General features: G+C 40.2%; 1 protein-coding gene across 1 annotated transcript in view; it reads right to left on the bottom strand.

The window, feature by feature from the left end:
• The window catches only part of LOC119891798 (phosphatidylethanolamine-binding protein 4), a 51,296-nt gene that overhangs the window by 3,635 nt on the left and 29,174 nt on the right, over window positions 1–18,487 (bottom strand). The window contains exons 5-6 of the mRNA XM_038703664.1: window positions 6,488–6,533; window positions 5,697–5,813 (exon numbers count right to left, since the gene is read on the bottom strand). Of these exons, the coding sequence (XP_038559592.1) occupies window positions 5,697–5,813; window positions 6,488–6,533 (163 nt within the window). The remainder of the gene's footprint in view (window positions 1–5,696; window positions 5,814–6,487; window positions 6,534–18,487) is intronic.

Below are 18,487 nucleotides of genomic sequence, written 5' to 3'. Positions count from 1 at the left end.
CACACACACACACACACACACACACACACACACACACACACACACACACACACACACACACACACACACACACACACACACACACACACAACAAATTCACAATTATCATTCCAAGGCAACAAAACCCTGTGTGCTCTAAACTTGCAAACTTCAACAGATTCTAGAGAGAATGAGTGTAAGTTTGGGTGTACATGAGACAATGCCGTCCTCCGTAATCCAGGGAATCGCTGACATTCCGGTATTTCCGTATGTGGAGTAATTACATTAACAGATGCTCAAGAATAGGGTAGGAAAATTACTCTTTTGAAAAGAAAGCCAACTATTGAAATGGTCCAAATCTGTAGAGAGAATGGTCTCACAGTTACGGCTTGAGTCAGACTCTGCCTGGACAGAAACATTACTGCTTTTCACCTCTGGCTGCAGCTGCTTTACAGGTCTTCACTGTGGCTGTTTTCGCCATCAGGGACCCACATTTCATATCTTCCAGTATCGTGGAGGAGATCTGGGAGAAGAAATACACTTTTCTGCTGCCACGCACATCAAGTGCACTCCCCTCCCATTAATGGAGACACAAATCAGGGAGATTCATTTGCATTTCAGACGAAATGTCTTATCTAAGGCTGTGATTTTAGAGGCTTTTTTTCAGAAAATATAACTGTATTGAACTCCAATCAAATCTTAAAATAGGTAAACTTTCATCACCTAAAATAAAATTAAAGTAGATTGTTTATTTTCACATGTTTCAATTGTAAGTTTTAAACATAAAATGACTGCATTATCAGATTATTACTCAACTATTTCCAGGCTCACGCACCCTTCATGATACTCCCTACATGTTTAGCTTATGAGACTGGCACCTATGTGTGGCTGGGTTTGCCGTGAGGTCAGGTCAGGTTCTGAGCTCAGCTGGGGAAGATGATGAATAATAACTGGGCGACGAGCAGATGAGTGCCTGAATCTTGCCAGGTCCTTTCAGTGAATGAGGATTGCCTGCAGAGAGGGCTCCAATAATCAAGTGAGGGTAATGGAGTCAAGTGACCTGTCTGTATGATAGGGCATGGCCCCAGTGGCCCCTCTGGCCTGTGCTTCACTGGGAGATAATGCACCGCCTCTGCAGATCCCCAAACTCCCCGGCATGTCCAAAACAAGGTCCCTCACCCCTTACAGGTAGCACTTTAAAGAAAGCTGAGGGGTGAGGCAGCTGGGGGAACAACAAACATTACACTGAATAGAGGGATATATTTCACTAGTCATATGGCAGATTTAACTCTCATGACAGTCATGTATTAATAGTCAAACTTTCTCTTTCCCTTTTTATAGGCAGAACATGCCTTACGGTAGTATTAGGCAACATTTCCTCTAACGGAGAATGTCACACTGAAGATCATTTTATTGTAGACTAACGATAGACGGAGAGTCAAAACCAGGCGCTGCTTGTAAGGCTTTACGCACATAATCCTGTCTAAAGCTGTGCAATCATTGGATGCAATCCAAAATGAGGCAAATACACAATATTTGGTGCTATCACGCTGGCTGGTACCCTGTAAATGCCTAGACTTACAAGTGACCTTAAAATAGGCTGGTGTCTGTTTGTAGTGCAGAGACGTGTTTCCACCTCTCCCATCTGCCTGCTCATGGAAAGGACAGATAGTGTGGGACCTGAGGGCGATGTTAAAGTCTTCCTGCCTCCCCTTTTGTTTCCACCTTGCCTCTCCGTCTGGGTATGGCAGGAAGATCAGCACTGCTGTGAGGTGACACAGAACTGCTACATTTAGTGGTGTGGGCGGTGTCCCTGTTAAACCTCTTATAGTCTCTCAAAAATACTCTAAACCAAGTGATCCTGTTCATGGCAATAGAGTAAGAGAAGCCATATCAGGGTAAGACTTTAACTGAGCTTTATCATGTGACATTCATAGTCATAATAATGCAATCCTAACATCATGAAGGGGAACGTCTTTGTGGTCATAAGAGGTCAGGGGTCAGCCGAAGAACAGTGCCTCTGGAGCAGCGACGTGTTTTGCTCAGAGATGCTCAGAGGGCAGATGGCTGCTGCGGGGAGGGACCTGGGTCGAAGATCTGTGTCACACCGTTTGTCACATTGCAGGAAACATGTTTTGTATTTGTCCTTCAATTCCCTTGCAAAAATATTTGCTTTATAAATGACCCAAACAATGAATAAATTATCAGAATATTTGCTGATTAGGTTTTTGTTGATCAACTAATTGATTAATCAACTAATTATTTCAGCTTTTGCTGCAACTAACAGTTGCTTTCATTAACGATTGATCTGTGATTTTTTTCTTGATTAATCGATTCACCATTTGGTCTATACATTGTGAGAGTAGTGAAAATTCCCATAACTTCCCACAGTCCAAGGTAACATTTGTAACATGTGTTTTATCCGTCCAACAGTCCAAAACCAAAAGATATTCAGTTTACTATCACATATGATAAATAAATCTAGCTTCTCAAAGGAACTAGGGAATATCTGGCATGAGGTAAACTATTATTACCTGTGGATCGACTAATTGATCATTGTTTTATCTCTATTGTAATTGTTAATTTCAGCAGTGTATTCAATAATACTATGAAGCTATTTATGGATGAGGGGAGTTGAGGAAAAATATTGAAACTTTTACCCCAAACCTGACGAGCATTGGTAAAAAAACAATTTACAAAAAAACAACAACAACAAAAACCCCCCACAACCAGCCAAAATTCCAAACGTCAAAGTGTTCCTTTAAGGCAGCCGACTCCTGGCTGAAACTCAGGCCTGCTGTAGCAACCAAATCCTGGCTCTCTTGACTCCACGCAGCTCTGATTAATGATAGAGGCTGTGGGTGGGTGGTAGACATGGATCTGCCCATTACCACACTGCAACATTGCAAATGGCTTCAATTACTGTGGAGTGTGCTGAGCTGGCAGTAGGGGCTCTAGGAGGCAAGATGAGCAACGTGCACCATCCAGTAGCTAACTCCACTGTGATCCATTCATTCACACAACATGATCGTCACATACATCCTCTCCCTTGTAATTTACCATGAATAATGGAGGGGGGGGGATGAATGCCAAGAACTGATCAGTTTTTAATTTTCAACTTTTACTTAAATTTTTAGCCAGTATTTCCGGTGCTGCTCTTCTTGTGCTCATCACGGTTTTTGTTTCTGATCAATCTACTGTATCTGGTGTTGAGGTCCCAGTCAGAAGACAGGGGGTTGGATGTGTGAACAGTGCAAAAAGTACAGTGTAGACTGAAACAACACTTGATAGCCTCTCTCAAGGCCTTAGCGCTTTGTAACACTGTTTCCCTTGACAAACTGACTCGGTGGCACTAAACAGTAGCAGGACATATTGAGGGCAAGTATCACGAGGGCCTGTGTGCCCACGCCTGCCCCCCACCCTGGCACAGGGGCAGCCTCCAGTCAGGGACAGCCTTCCTGAGCCAGAGCGAAGGGGATTCCCTATGATCACGCCCCTGTGCCCGGTGCCAAGAGCGCAGCCCCCCTGTAGTTCCTTGTGTAACAAACCAGCTGTCCTCATCAGTTCACTGACCCACATTCATAACCTTAACACAGGAGGCAAAGCAGACTCCCACGGTTCCTCACAACAGCCCTGGTCCACCCCTCATTGTTCACCCCCTTTACTACTTAAGTGATGGTCAGAGATGAAAAGAAAAAAGACAGCAAATTTGCGATAAAATTGAGTCAATGACTGCGCTACTGGAAGTGGAAAATGATCATTAGGAGCCTCCCACCCACGACTAAATGCTCTCCCTTCGCAAATCACATCAATTAATGTCATGGGCTATGAAAAATGCTCTCTGTGTCATACCACATGGAGGGAGGACAGACGCTAATAAGTGAACATACTTAACGGAGGAGGTGGGGAGACATGGGATTCCCTCCGTATCTCTTGTCTGTGCGGGAATACCGTCCTCATCACGGCCAAGTGGAGGCCAGTAATGATACAGCAGGTACACCACTAAATTCATCCAAACCAATAGTAACGGTAAAATCCAATATTATTTCTATTCATAAACCTTGACTAGGCTTTCATTCTTATTATGTCACGCAGTCTATTTCCATTACCCTCTTTAAAAGGGCAGTTATCCTCTCCAGAATTGACCCATCAAATGAAACATTTGATTATCCAAGAGTGAATTTCTTAATTTCATTTCCCTTGAACAGAGAGAACAGTTTGCAGGAGAGAGGAAGTACAACAGCGGGAGTTACACTCATCCAGTAGATTAAGGATGGGTGGATCCACTCAGTTCAATCGCCTCATAATGTGGGGGCAACTACTGTATCGGGGCTGGTAGCAGAAAATGAGTATGCTCCAGTTTATTTTGCACAATTTTTTTTTTAAATATTCTAAACAGCAGGCTGTTATTCATGTTATTATCTTTCTTCAGCTTAACCACTTCTGACACAGTGAATACCCTAACAATGTGATAATGGTTGATCTCAACCTCCCCAAATTTGAGTTCCAATGCGTAAAATACCTCAAAGTACATCTCTTTTGACATTTCCTTTTCCAGAGGTTTCAACATCAAACAGACCTCAGCCTAATGTACCTGGATTGTTTGCTGACATAGCTGCCAAAACTTCAAACAGCGGAGACTGGCAGCTCCACTCATTCACGGCCGCAACGCTTGAAGTCTCAAACCGCCCTGATCTCCCCTCAAATCACTGGCTGTGACCCGAGTAGAACAGACAGACGGGCACGCCTCCTGTGAGGTACTGTACTATACATCCAAGTGCAGTTGCCCACCTTCAAGAGACTTGTCTTCAAGTGGGAGGAAAAAATCTGAAGTATAAACAAAACAACAACTCTGCTTTCTGCAAGACAAACACAGTTGTCTTTTAAGAGACAAACTAAGAAAGTAATCTGGTAATAACATCAACAGAAAGCAAAGTTAGAAGTAAATATACACTGTTCATGTCTACTGACATGGTTGATAAGTATTTCAGTTTTGGCAGAGGTTAACAAGACATGGTCAGGCAGACTCGTGCAGGTGTGCATGGGAGCCAACAATACTTGTCTTGACCCTGCAGGCATTAACAATGCAGCAGACTTACTCACTAACCTCATTAACATTTCCCTTGTTATGTTTAAGCACTCGGAGAAAATTATCTTTCTAAAGTAACTCCAACTGCTTCGATTAAATGCGCATAATTGTTTGTGAATTGTGCTTAATGACATGTGTCTGGACGAAACACAGCCATAAACCAAAACCTGAGCTTAAAGATGGTTAGATGGTGTCTGGCAAGAGTGTCTCGGGGCATTAAATAATAAATCAAATCACTAATAATAGCAGCTTCAGATGTCTTGCAGATACATTTATTAAAACCCAATATGGAAACATAAACTCACCCTAAATAAAGGATTATGCCCACTCAAACAAATGAGGCAATACCTAATTCAAAATCACCCAACTTCCTACTGTATGTCAGGAAATATAATAATCTATTATGAGTTCACAAATCCTTCAGTAGCATAAAGGTTCCTAAAACACAAAAACTATAATGAGAGGAAATGTTTGGGCCTTGAGTTTTAATGCCTTGGTGTAATCTTTCTTCTGCTGATTCAACAACTAACTGCTGGCAGTTGTGTTGATCAGTGTGGGTATATGATAGATGATACTGCAGTGGCCAACAGTGTTGTGAACTCAAGGTGCTGGTGAGTGGAGTCATTACCGCGGGACTTCTCCTCCTGCTCGGCGAGTGACACTGGTTTCTCTGGTTGCTGCTCAAACAACATGAACTGGTAGCGGTGAAAACCAGACTTCTGTGGTGGGCTTGGAGGAGAATAGTCTGCATGGAAAAACAAAGAATGAGAATCAGGGCTGCTGAGATTGCAATGATGCAGCTAAAATCTAACAGTGGGCTTTGACATCCTAATTCTTTTCATTCACCCCTTTTGTGCATCTGGATTACTTTTTTAGATTCAATAAACCAGTAGCAGCTGTAGATCCATAAAATTGTAATTCTGAATTCCTAGCATTCTTCCTTCACCCTGGCTTGTGGGTAATAAGCAGGCTACAGTTTCCCTTTGGATACATCTTCTTTAACCAACACCAACACTGCAAGACACACCCAACTTCACTCTCTCTGGGTTCACATCTGACTCTCAACTCCACTGCTGCACTTGTTACAAATGATGACAATGCAAAAACAATGGCGGTTAGGAACTAAAATGACCAAGAGGCAGCGAGTCATGACGGAGCAACTCAATCAATGAGTTAAATAAACTGCTATAAAAAATAAAAAGTGATCCTGAAATAAAAACTAATGAATTATCAAAAGTAAAACTTAATTCTGCAACAGTCAAAAATAAATGTTTATAATAATAATAATAATAATAATAATAATAATACAAATACATAATTTACCACATTGCATTATACAGCTTATACAACATACATGATTAAAATAAACATATGTAATTAAGGTTACAAAATAAACAGTCAATTGAAAACCATACTTACCAGTGAGGGTCGTCCCTTGTATGTGTCCTTTCTTGAGTGCATTGCCCTGGTAATTTAGACACAGAGTCAGTCAGGCAACGCATTTGGGGGATTTTATCAAGGATAGTTAGGTCAGTTCACTTTTGGGACAAACCTCACCATGAAAGACAAACAATTTGAAAAGAAAGACAGTACAGTGGGCCATAATCTTGCTTTCTACAATACTAACACAATGCCAATCTTCCTTTAGTTTTGTGCTTTCAAAACCCAATTCCTCTGTGCTCACTTAGCTCAGTGGCCAGTCCTTGAAATAGCACCCACTGCATCTACAATCTGCAACTACAGTGAGGCTGGAGACGCCACCTAATTAACTAAATACAGTCATATATCATATGTCATATATTGACATAACATTGAAACTTAGGTGATGTTTGAGAAAAAGATAATTTGCAGCTAGTAATTCAAAAATTCAACCTTACAGGAAGCTCCACTATAGGCTTACACCATAATGTTTGGTTAAAATATTTCAAAGTTAAATATATAAACAGTATTATGTATTAATATCTGAAGACAGGAGACAACTCCCAGACAAAAGGCAGTTCCCAAGCAAATTAAACTACTTGGTGGATTCCCAGGTAGCAATTTCCCATATTATTAATTGTATATTAACTTCCTGTTGCCTAGAAACAGAAGCCGATGTGAAGCGTAGATATTTTTCATAAGCGTTTTCTACTGTATATTTGTCAGGTTAAACTCCCTCATCCACAGGAAGCACACATTCAGGCACCTCACACTGCAAATTGCACACAGGAATGTTTGTTTAATAGACTTGGCTGCTTACTGCAAGACGGCTGCATCCTTGAGTGGGAGGAAAAGGACTAAATATGTTGTCTGTGAAATGGCCCAAAACCCACTTGAGGTAAGCATGGAAGTCCCCATCACAGGCATCAAATATCTGGTCTCAGCACCTATTTCTGTCCTAGTTTCTCCACACACAGGCTCCCCCCAAAGGGTGACAACGGTACTGTGTTACTAGACAGCGTGTAAGGACAAAAGCAGACATTTCAGTTTGCTGGATGATAGAACCAAACAAAATACAGTTCATAGTAGTATAAAACATTAAGCCACATTTATCTTTAGGAATGTGGACTCAGAACACACAATGGTATTTTGTAGTTGTTGTTTTTTTAGACAACTTGGGAATGTTGAAAAAAATATTTTCTCAGCCATAAAAAATTACACTGTTGGAAACTTGATCCCCCTATTTCAGTAATCAAAGAAATAACTGCAGTATTCGTGTTAAGTTTATATTCTTGACAGGGAATGTGATTTATTTTGTTTGCCTTTTAGTCATTTGTGGAACAGTGGACTAGGAAAATACAGCACCTGTCACCTGATGAAATGCTGACCACGCTGCTTGGCCATGATACATAATTAATTTATATTTGACTCTTTCAGTAAAAAATAGTAGTAAAAAATAAACATGTAGTAGTAGCAAAGCATGTGTCCTCTATTGTGTATCATATCATCTATAATCCTGTAACTGCTGTTTAGGAGGTTTAGCAGTGAGTATTAGAAAGCAGAGCACCAGTGTTTACACAGACTGGTAAAATTCAGAAGATTAGTTTCAACTGTGAGTATCTTCATCCACTGATCAGTGAGAAAAAAAGCTTTATTTAGAAATAGCAAGAGTCCTGCAGCCTGCAGGATCCAAACCCATTGCCATAGCAACAGGTAGTCAACATTTGAGCGTGCAACATTTTCCCACATCTTAATGCTCGGTTCTCGCTCACTCTCCATGGCACCCTCTGCCCTTTTAATTTCATTATAATACAGAGAGTAAAAACAACAGCAACTGAATGCAATATTAAAATTCAGACAAACAATAAAAGGCAAGTCAATCACATGCAGAACTCACATAGAATCACATACATATTAATAATCACAAGGTATCAAAATCATAAATATAATCAGTTTTGTGGTTATAGTGGTGTATTGATTCCCAAGCAGTGCTGGTATCATAGTAGTTGTGACAGGGCAAGGCAGTGTTGAGGTCACCGACTCTTGATGTTCACTGGGGAGTGACGGACTCGCTCACACTAATCTAAAAGACATTCTCACGTGGTGGGCGGCCTCCCTCAGGGATCCTACTGTGGGGGCGGGGCACATAGAGAGAAAAGTTCTGACCACTAAATGACAGCCACTCGCTGTGCTAACTGTGTTTTCAGTATTAAGAAAGAATCATCTTGCAGCACAGGTTATGTGTGTGTTTTCTCTTGCAGTATTTTATATAGTTAGAAATAATCAATAATCAATTTCTGATTATTTCTAAGATCTGATAAAGCCTGTCTGAATGTATATCCACTGGTCTGTACTACAGAAGTATTTATTAGCGTTTTGTGGAATTTTCATTTTTTATAATGTGGTATGTGTATTCATACAAGCAAAGGGACAACAGATAGAAATCAGCATTGTGCAATATCGGGTACAATACATTTATTGTATCCTGTCCCTGTTTTAAATAAACAGAAAAGTCGTCACAAGTTAGGGCCATAATATGATTATGAGGTTACCACAATGTCTGCTGTACCACCAATGAGCTGGTGAACAGGTCTCTTATTTAAGTTATTTCAAAAACAATTTTGCTGCATGGATGATAGATGTTATGGCTTCCTGCACTACAGAACGTTTGTTTTTCATATGGTAAATCCATTACAGCTTTGTTAGGGGGTATCTAAAGCCACATAGCGCATTGATGAAGTTAATCTTAGATCAATGATATCCTCAGCCAGGATGATACTCTGAGCTCAGGGTTAGAAACAAAAGTGCTAAGACTCCACACCCCAGACACAGTAAAGCTCCCCAATAAAAGCAAGACCAGCATAAACTTCATACACTAAGCATATCTATCTTGATAATAACATTAGGCTCATCAGACACAAGTTGACCTGATGGATGTCAAGTGAAAAGTATAAAATACATTTATTAAAAATGGTTGATTAATAAATATGTAATGAAAGGTTTGGATGAAAATCTACTGTGAAGCAAGTGTGTTGGTTTCTTGTTATTTCTTGTTTACTGTATTCTCCAGTATATTATACTATGGTGTACAAACATTATACATAAATTTGACAAAATATCAAATGTATAGGCCTACTCAAACATATACACTAAGAATCAATGGTGTAACTTTTTGCAGTACAATATACATAGGTATACTGACCAACTACAAATGCTTTTATTTTTGGATTATCTGTGCTGGCCTCAAGCCGAGGATAAAAGTTACGTTACATAACGCAGAATATAAAAAGTGTGTCTCTTTACCAAGAGAGCTTGATGGAGTACTCACAGCTGCTGTGTCAGTGTTTCAACATTTGAAAGTTAGGACATTTCAGCAACTGAAAGTTGAAAAAGACTAGGAACTGTTTCATTATATATGCGGTTACCCAGAAACACACTATCAGTGTTTCAAAATATTTTCTCATCTAGCTACACAGGACATTTCAAATTCATATCTTTATGAGGATCAAACGTCACATGATTTCTTCAATCAATGTTTAACCATTCATAGAGATGAACATATACAATACTGCATCATTTTGCTGTCATATTGTATATATTGTTTATATTTATGTACTATTTGTACCAAAAGTACATACTTAAATGTTTGCTCTTTAAACTCTTCTTGTGTTCCAGGTATAAAAGTTACATAAAAACATATACATTTATATTTAAATGCTGTATAGCTTACTAGGGGAAATTCTGCAATTAAGAAGACAGAGAGAAGCTCAGTAGTTTAAAGCTATGTTACAATGACAAAAACTACAACTCACTGTGACTAGATGACAGATTATGAATTCCTGCCACCAAACCTTAAACCTTGACACCAACAGTTCATCATAACAACATGGAGGATTGGTGATCAGAAGAAGAACAAGTATGCCAATCCTTTAATATAGTTACCCTATAGTAATAGACTTTTCTACGTATTTAGTTGAAGGACAAGCCCAACCTTTTTCCTTCAAATGCTAAAGAAACAAACAGAGAATGACATAAAGTACCTGTATTAGGTTTATGTCAGCGTTATTCCAGAGTTATTAAGTCAAACTAAATGTGACTATACGCCTTGCATCCTCATACTAGGGGAATACCCTTTATTGTAGCTGTGATAGTGAATCACACACTGAGCAGTGTGGGAGAGGCAGACAGAAAGATAAAATCTGAAAGTGTCAAAATGGCTGTTTACTACTTTACATACTCAACAGAAAAGAACAACATACTCTGATGCATAAAGGTGTGTCAATCCTTCAAGAGGAGAGCATTACTTTTGAGATGAGAGACTAAGAACAAGTGAGAAACAAACAGGAGTAGGAGGCTTTGGTATATTGCTTTGTCTCAGTTGCCAATTCACTCTTACATATAAATGAAAAAGTAAATCGTTGGTTGATGTAATTCAAACTAACTGCAACAATGCGTTGTCAAGAAAATGTCACAACAGTTGATCTCTGAAGAGTCACAATCAATCAGCTAAATATTTTCTGTACTGTGTTGATGTTGCTGGAGAGTGTCCAGACATCTGCTGATATATTTGTGGCAGCAGGGGGTGTAGTGAGTAGGGACACTACCTTTCAAATGGAGGGCGTGCGTTCTGGACTCTGCAACAGGAAACATGTACCCTGCTAAATGGCCCATGAAAAAAATAGAACCCCTACAAGGTGTTGTATAGCTGACCCTGACCTCTGATATCCCTGTGGAGGGCAATCGTGGAAAACAGCATTGTAGATTTAAATATAAAAATTACAATACAAAGAATTTATAAACTATATAATCCATTGCTTGTTCCTAAATGTTAAAGAAACCATTTTCACTAAGTATTTGTTCATTTGTCTCTGCTCTGTTCATATGTAGGAGTCAGTTACCTCTTTAGATACCAGATCTAACTAATGTTAGTCCAGCTGTGGTGTTACGGACACTTCATCCTGCTCTCCCTGTTGCTCATCGTGGCCCAGCTTGCCTTCATGTTTTACTGACTCTGTTTCACACTCTGACTCAGACAAAAACAGAAAGGATCCCAAACAACCTACACGTTATGAGCAATGAATAATTCTGAAAATATGGAAAAAGCAATGCAGTAGAGCTTTTTCTGTGGGTCACATAATAGCCTGACACTCCAACCACCAATGATTATTGACGGGACACTGATGCACCTCATGTAGGTCTAAAAGTGGCTAACAAAAACAGCTACTACAGGTATCACCGTGGTAAAGTTGCTCAACAATTGAAATTAATCTTAATATTATACATGACGTGTCAACTCTTCTAGGCCTTAGCCTTCTTAGGCTTAGAGAAGATGAGTAGTGTGTTTGTATAATGTGTCTACATAACTTCCGTTAGGAATCCTCTGACAAGAGCCAATAGGTAGGAGTCCGCGAGGGGGTGGTGGGTGGGTGCAGGGGTGCGGTTTCACCAGGAATACCCACTTGCCCAACAACCCTTCTCCTTCTCTGTGTGGGTGAGTGCTTCCCTTTGTCAGTTACTCATGTACCTCCTTGTATATGCACCACTTCCCTCCCCCTCCCTTGCACACCCTGTAAACCCACACCTACGACAATCAGCACCCACGTCCTTCTAATGCAGTTCTGAGAGCATCATTCTCCCTTTTACTTGCAGTCAGGCTAACAGACGGGGAGAGAGAGCATGACAGATGGTGTTCACAGCTCTATTTCTGAGGCTGGACTTGTACCGCCACAGCCAACCCTCTCCCCCCCCCACCGCCTATTCCACTCAAGCCAAGTGCTTATGACTGCCTCCTCATCTTCGCCTCAGTAATCAGCCCATTCATTTGCAGGGTTATTGTGAATTAAAAGTCTGTGTCGCACCGAACCTCACCGTTTACAGGTTAAACACAGTTTTTTTCCAAAGTGGAAGACAGAATTCACATGACTGCTCAACTAGGGGACTTAGTTATCCTGAGGAAGCTGGAAATGGAATACTTCAGTGTAATCTTCCATGTCTGAATTTAAAAGGACGGGATGACGAAGATGCTCTAGAGTAATGAGTGAAAAGAGACCAGCAAGATTGCCTGACTTTCAGTTTACCTTGTACTCTCCCAGCATTGGTCTATCTTTGCCAGATCTCAAAAGAGCTAGTCAACTTCTGTCACATTCAACATCAGCTGTCATTGTGGAGTAAAATATGCATAGCCCAGTGAGTCTGTGTCATTGATGCCAGCTGCAGACAAGGTCGAGGCCGACAAGGGTCACCTAGGCATCATGACGTTGACCAAACGGATCTGGTATCGTATAGACACGCCAAGGCCATCATGAGGAACCACGTTCCTACCAGCCAGGACCTAGGAGCTCATCTGAGACCTTATCTACAGCGAGCTCTATGGTGCAGCAGACCACCAATGGTTTCCTGTGGTGGTCTACGACTTTCATTTATAAAGGCTATAGGGGGTCTCTGTGGAGTATATACAACATGCACGGTCACAGAGCTGCTTTTTTCTCGATGGTTTCTATTACCACAGACGATGACCCTCAGTTCAACTGTGTGAACTTCACTTCAGAAAGGGGCATCTAACCCATATCCAGTATATAGCTCTATATTGTAATGGAAGCAAAACAAGTGTGAAGAGACTGAACCAGGTGCTGAAGTATGGCATGAGCTAATAGACGGCACCTTCACCTTTTGACCTACACTGCAAACCAAAACTACAGCATATTCCTATACTGGAAGCTCTCTGGTGCTCTTCAAAAGCTGGTGTGTGTTGTGAACCCGCTATCTTCTTCTTCTTAGATAGATCAAGGTGGCACACAAACAGACCCTGGCAAAACCCAGCGCAACATGAACTGGGAGTATTGCCAGCCTTTATTTTATAGCAGGCAACCTTTACTTCGCGGTTGTGCTGCTGGTAGATGTGTATGGCAGTTAGAGCATGTGCAAGGTAGATTTGATTTTTGTGTTCAAGTATTGAATACCCCCCATCACAACAGGGAAAATACAAGAATACCAATGAACTACACTGAATAAATAAAATAAGTGAACACAAAATAATCACCAAAATAAACAGCTAAATCTCCTTTTGATTTTGGAAAGCGTATCATGTCGACCCCTATTAAATCAAACACAACCCTAATAATCAATTTTTCTGGAGTCTCTAAATGAGCCTGTGTGAGAGTAATGGGCTTGAGTCTGGGGTGACTGGTTGGTAGAGCAACCTAATGGTGATCAGCTGAGCGGGATGGATTGGCCTCAGCAGGACAGGGTGAAAGCTAGTGAGGGAGTCACCCTTGATCTGCTTCAGTGCATCAACAAATTAACCCACTTAACAATAGCCTGCTAGACTAATGGCTTTAGTAAAGAAACTCATTTGGCTTTGGTAATGAACTGAGTTGGAAACATAAACAGTCCAGTTATTAAGTGAACTCCAGACATCACTGACATCACCCGACACCCTGTGATGTACCAAACCTAAATTACATTGGCTGTACTCATTAGCACGGAAGCATACCATTACTCAAATCACTGAGTTAAGAAACTAGCCACCCAAACTCATTATCACACCCATCTATTCAGCCTAATTTGCATACATTACAAATTCACCTTAACAAAGTGGCCGTGCTGGGCTGGTCATCTCTTTCTCATGGAGCAGATTGGGCCTAACAGGGCAGAGTACAGGCCAAAGTGAGAGTGTTTTAATAAGATAATTTCATCCAACCTGGGTGCTGCTTCCAAGCCCTTACAGCTCCTGTGTGTGTCTGTGTGTGAGTATGGGTGCTGATGAGTCTGTACTTAAATACTGTTGAGGGAAGCCCAAGCCTGAGTTCCCTAGGTAACAGTCAGTTTGAGAGGGGGCTGGCTGACTCATTTGAAGGGAATCCTGGAACCTGAACAAGGCTGCCCACTCGCCCCACCCCCAGCTTCATCAGCACAACAAGCAAACAAGGCGCTGACATGTCCCCATATAGGGCTTCCCACTGACGGGGGTGGCACTGGAAAATCCCAGCCTGAGCTTGCCTACAAGTAGCATCAGAGGACACGCACACACAAACACAAGGCCTCACTGCTCCATGGCTACAGCAGTTCCTGGAGCTAAGACCATAAATCCATGGAGATAGTAAATTAATAGGTTATAATAGAGCTGTATGGCTACAAATACATCCAGGCATGTGCTGGGTTTTGATTAATATATGAGAGAATGGGGGAGATATAAACGGGTGGGAGTGGAAGAGAAAGATTAGGCTTATTAAAACAGTCAATGGCATAGAATTAAAATAGTTTTAGAAGTGTGAACGGTGACACAAAATAAATTAAGTATTGAAACATTGTTGGCCTAGGCATGGAGGAGGAGGAGAAAAAGATGTGAGAGGAAGAGGTGGAGGATGAAGGTGGAGTAGGTGGACAAGAGAACGAACTCTGTGCCTACAAAATTAATCTAATTATTAAGAAATTAAAAAAGATCAACAGGCGTGTAATTGACCACCTAATTAGTTCAAGGTCAGTCTATTCTTTTGACTTTGGAAGGAAGGTGAGCCATGGCGCAACTAGATGGGAATATTTTTAGTGAAATATTTTGCAATTTTCAATTTTCAATGATTAATAAACTAATAAACAGCCACAAGTGTTTCAACGCAGATGCGGCATAGTTTTAATATTACAGTTGTAATTGTATCATTTTATAATAACTGGGGTATGTACCATAAATCCAAAATTGTGTTATTTATATTCAACAAAGGCAACCTACATGTAAAAAACACTAACTAAAATCTGGCCATCAAACAAAAACCGTACAGTCAGTAATCCCGGCTGTTAAGAGTAGCCATTTGATATGCTTCTGTCCGTGGTTATATCTGTTGATAACTCTATAGTTCATTCAGTGTCTTTAGTCATTAACAACTGAGAGCTGGTACAAAGGGATTTAAGAGGCAGCATTACTGTTTTGAATCGTTGGATGTTTAATTCTTCTATTATAATTGAGGTAGGAGCGAGACAGAGGTTATGGTAACTGCTGGAAACCTGTCCCACTTCACAGAAAGGTTAATGAACCTTACAAGTCCTATGGGAGATGGAGTATGCTGTTAATTTGACAAACGTGGGAAATAAATGCTTTTATGCTTTTATTGACGGTGACCAATAGCGGCCTTTGCTGAAATGAAAGGTTTTAGTCTTTTGGGTGCTTTGCTATGAGGCAAAACAATAATGTGGAATGCATTTGTTGGAAGAAACTAAGTACATAATTGTTTGAATAGCAATTTCAGGCCAAAAAGCATCTTCATTATTAATTCCTACTTTTGGGGAACATATACTGTGCAAAATGTACAGTTACCTGATGTTATGAAACATCTGCGTTTATTCTGAATACATTTGCGGGAATTAAGGGATTTTAAAAAGCTGTGTTTTAAAATCTACATATTTTCACATTCCATTTTCTGGACCATTGGTCTGGGTTTCATTTTAACAGGGCACCAAGGGTATAATATACTGACAGCTGGAGAGGAACATGTGTAACAGTGTCAGCGCTAACCTGAATTAGCGTGTGGGTAAGAGGGAATCATTGCAAAAGGTGGCTATAATACATCTGATCAGGACAGAGGACAGGACAGTTTTAGGCACCGAACCAACTATGTATACAGTGTGCATGATTAAGAGATTAAATGGATAATCTCCTTCCCATTCAAAGAGCCTGACGGAGGCAGGGATCTGGTTTCACAAAGGCAGACTGTCACTATGGCTTAAACAGTCAGAGTCGTCCAAGTTAATCGGTTCCTCAAAACTGTTTTCCACGATCTTCTGTAAAAATTTTCTGTATATGAGTAAATCTGGGTAAATAATAACTCTTTTCAATTACAAAACCTGTAAACCTTTCTGGAGAAATAAAATATAAATATATAAAAATACATATATTTTTTCTCTTTTTTTGTAAGCAGGTGACATTGATGGTTACTTGACCCCACAATCTTCATATCAAAATTTGTAATTGGATTAAAAAATGACCTGTTTTCTGATCTGCTATAGTAGATCCCTATGGTAAATAGATAGGCGACTTTAGGTATACGTTTTTTACTTCTACTCCACAACATGTATTTTTCAGCTGTTTTTACCAGTTACTTTACAGATAGTTTTTAAATAAAACATGATCATCTTCAGCATCTTTATAAACTGCAGATACAACTGCAGTATATAAAGTTGTTAAAATGAACTCCAACTTGAACGTCTAACATGAAAATGCTTCTTACATGTACATGCATATAGTAGTTTTTTCAGTATTTTGACATTGTGGTATTACTGCTTTTACTTAAATAGAAATCTGAATACTTCTTCCACCCCTGATTTCAGGTAACTCCATAGTTCAGTTAAGTTCAGGTTAGGGAAAGATTGCTTTTGTGGTTAAAAGAAACCTATGACAAGAACACCGCTCAAATTCATACACTTTCCATTTATGATATTTTGCCCTCCTTAAAGAAGGTCATATAAACATGGGTCATTTTAAATGGTTTGAACAAAACACCAATGCTGTCATTGTCTCTGGTTGTCAGTAGGTGCGATTGTTACAATGGAAAGACAGCTTTCAGCCCATTTTAAGCTTAATATCATTATCAAAACGGGTATTAGAGAGAGCATACCTACAACTGTCGCAACCTTATCGACCCATCTAACATATCTTCGTGAAACTGGCCCCAGTCTTGTTCTTTCTGATACCCCCTATCTTCCAAGCCAACTCGCTCTCTATGTCTCTCACTTTTTCTTTCTCCCAGCGATACTATGGGCACGGTTTCCTGTGCCCGTTTGCACAAAGAATCTGTGCTCCACAATCCCTCTTAACCTTTGACCTTGGCTTATTGTTACCTGTGAGCAGCACTGTGGCAAACATGTTGTACAAGTACTGCACAGCCCTGCAAGCTGTTTGTGTTCTGCAAGTATGGAGGGCAGGGGAGGAGGGAAGGAAGAGAGGGAGCTATTTAATCCCCCCCAAAGGAACTCCCCTCTCAACCCGTATCGTGAACTCACAGGCAAATCGCGTTGCTGGAAGGCACACCACACACACACTGCTGTCTTTTTAATTTCATCAGCTGAAAGAAATCTATACAGTGCTTTGGAATCCGACTGAGCTGCGGAGAGAAGTGAACTATACAGCACCCTGGAATGTAAACAGGTTTCTTACCAACTGTAGCATAAAAATACCACATTGTAACAAACCTCTTGGCTATGATAATGGTCAATAGTACAGATCAGAGGTCTTAGGAGATTTTATGGTTGTTAGTCCTACAGCATATCAATAAGAACAAGTTGAACAAATCCAGAGAAAAATTCAGAGGAAATGCAGCAATCGTACACAAATTATTCAAGTGTAACACGGACAAAATATTGGCTTCTACTGAAGGCATTGTATTGATGGAGGCTTTTCGCTTGCCATTATGAAAAGCATTATCTCCTGAGAATATTAGCAACGCTGTCATTAAATCCCATGCAGTCAGCTACTTGGTTAGGAGCAGACATGGGCTGTAATCTGCACAGAAAGGACTCATCTCTTCGTACTCAAAAATACAAAAATAGGAACAATTATTACTTGATATTCATAAAACAGAGCAACACTATGTTCTACATATTTTTTTCTATTTGCAAGCATCTACAGATAATTGTCATACCTCCAACACCAATCTGTTTCTGGTATGTGAGTGCACTTTATTTGATTACACACAATCTAGTGGTTATACCAGTTCTAATGATTTGTTCATTATACAACATAGTTCTTTGTCCTATACTAGAATTTTCTAATTTTATAGTTTAGCCAAACTTTTGGAATACAAACAGTATTAATCAGTATGTAGAGTTAGACAGGCCACTATAATATCTGCCAACTTTGCATTCATAGCTGTCACACTTAATTATCATGCCAAAATACAAGAAAATACATTGGCTGCAGGAGGTCTTTTGTGAAGTCTTTGTTTTTGTGTACAATTAACTGGCAAGCATGCTATATACTTAAGTAAGGGCTATTTTAGGTGAGCATAATTGTTA

Source organism: Micropterus salmoides, unplaced genomic scaffold (assembly GCF_014851395.1).
Source record: "Micropterus salmoides isolate LMB-PRFRI ecotype aquatic unplaced genomic scaffold, ASM1485139v1 Ms_hic_scaffold_7, whole genome shotgun sequence".
Classification (NCBI taxonomy): Eukaryota; Metazoa; Chordata; class Actinopteri; order Centrarchiformes; family Centrarchidae; genus Micropterus; species Micropterus salmoides.
This window is presented reverse-complemented; position numbering and strand designations above follow the sequence as displayed.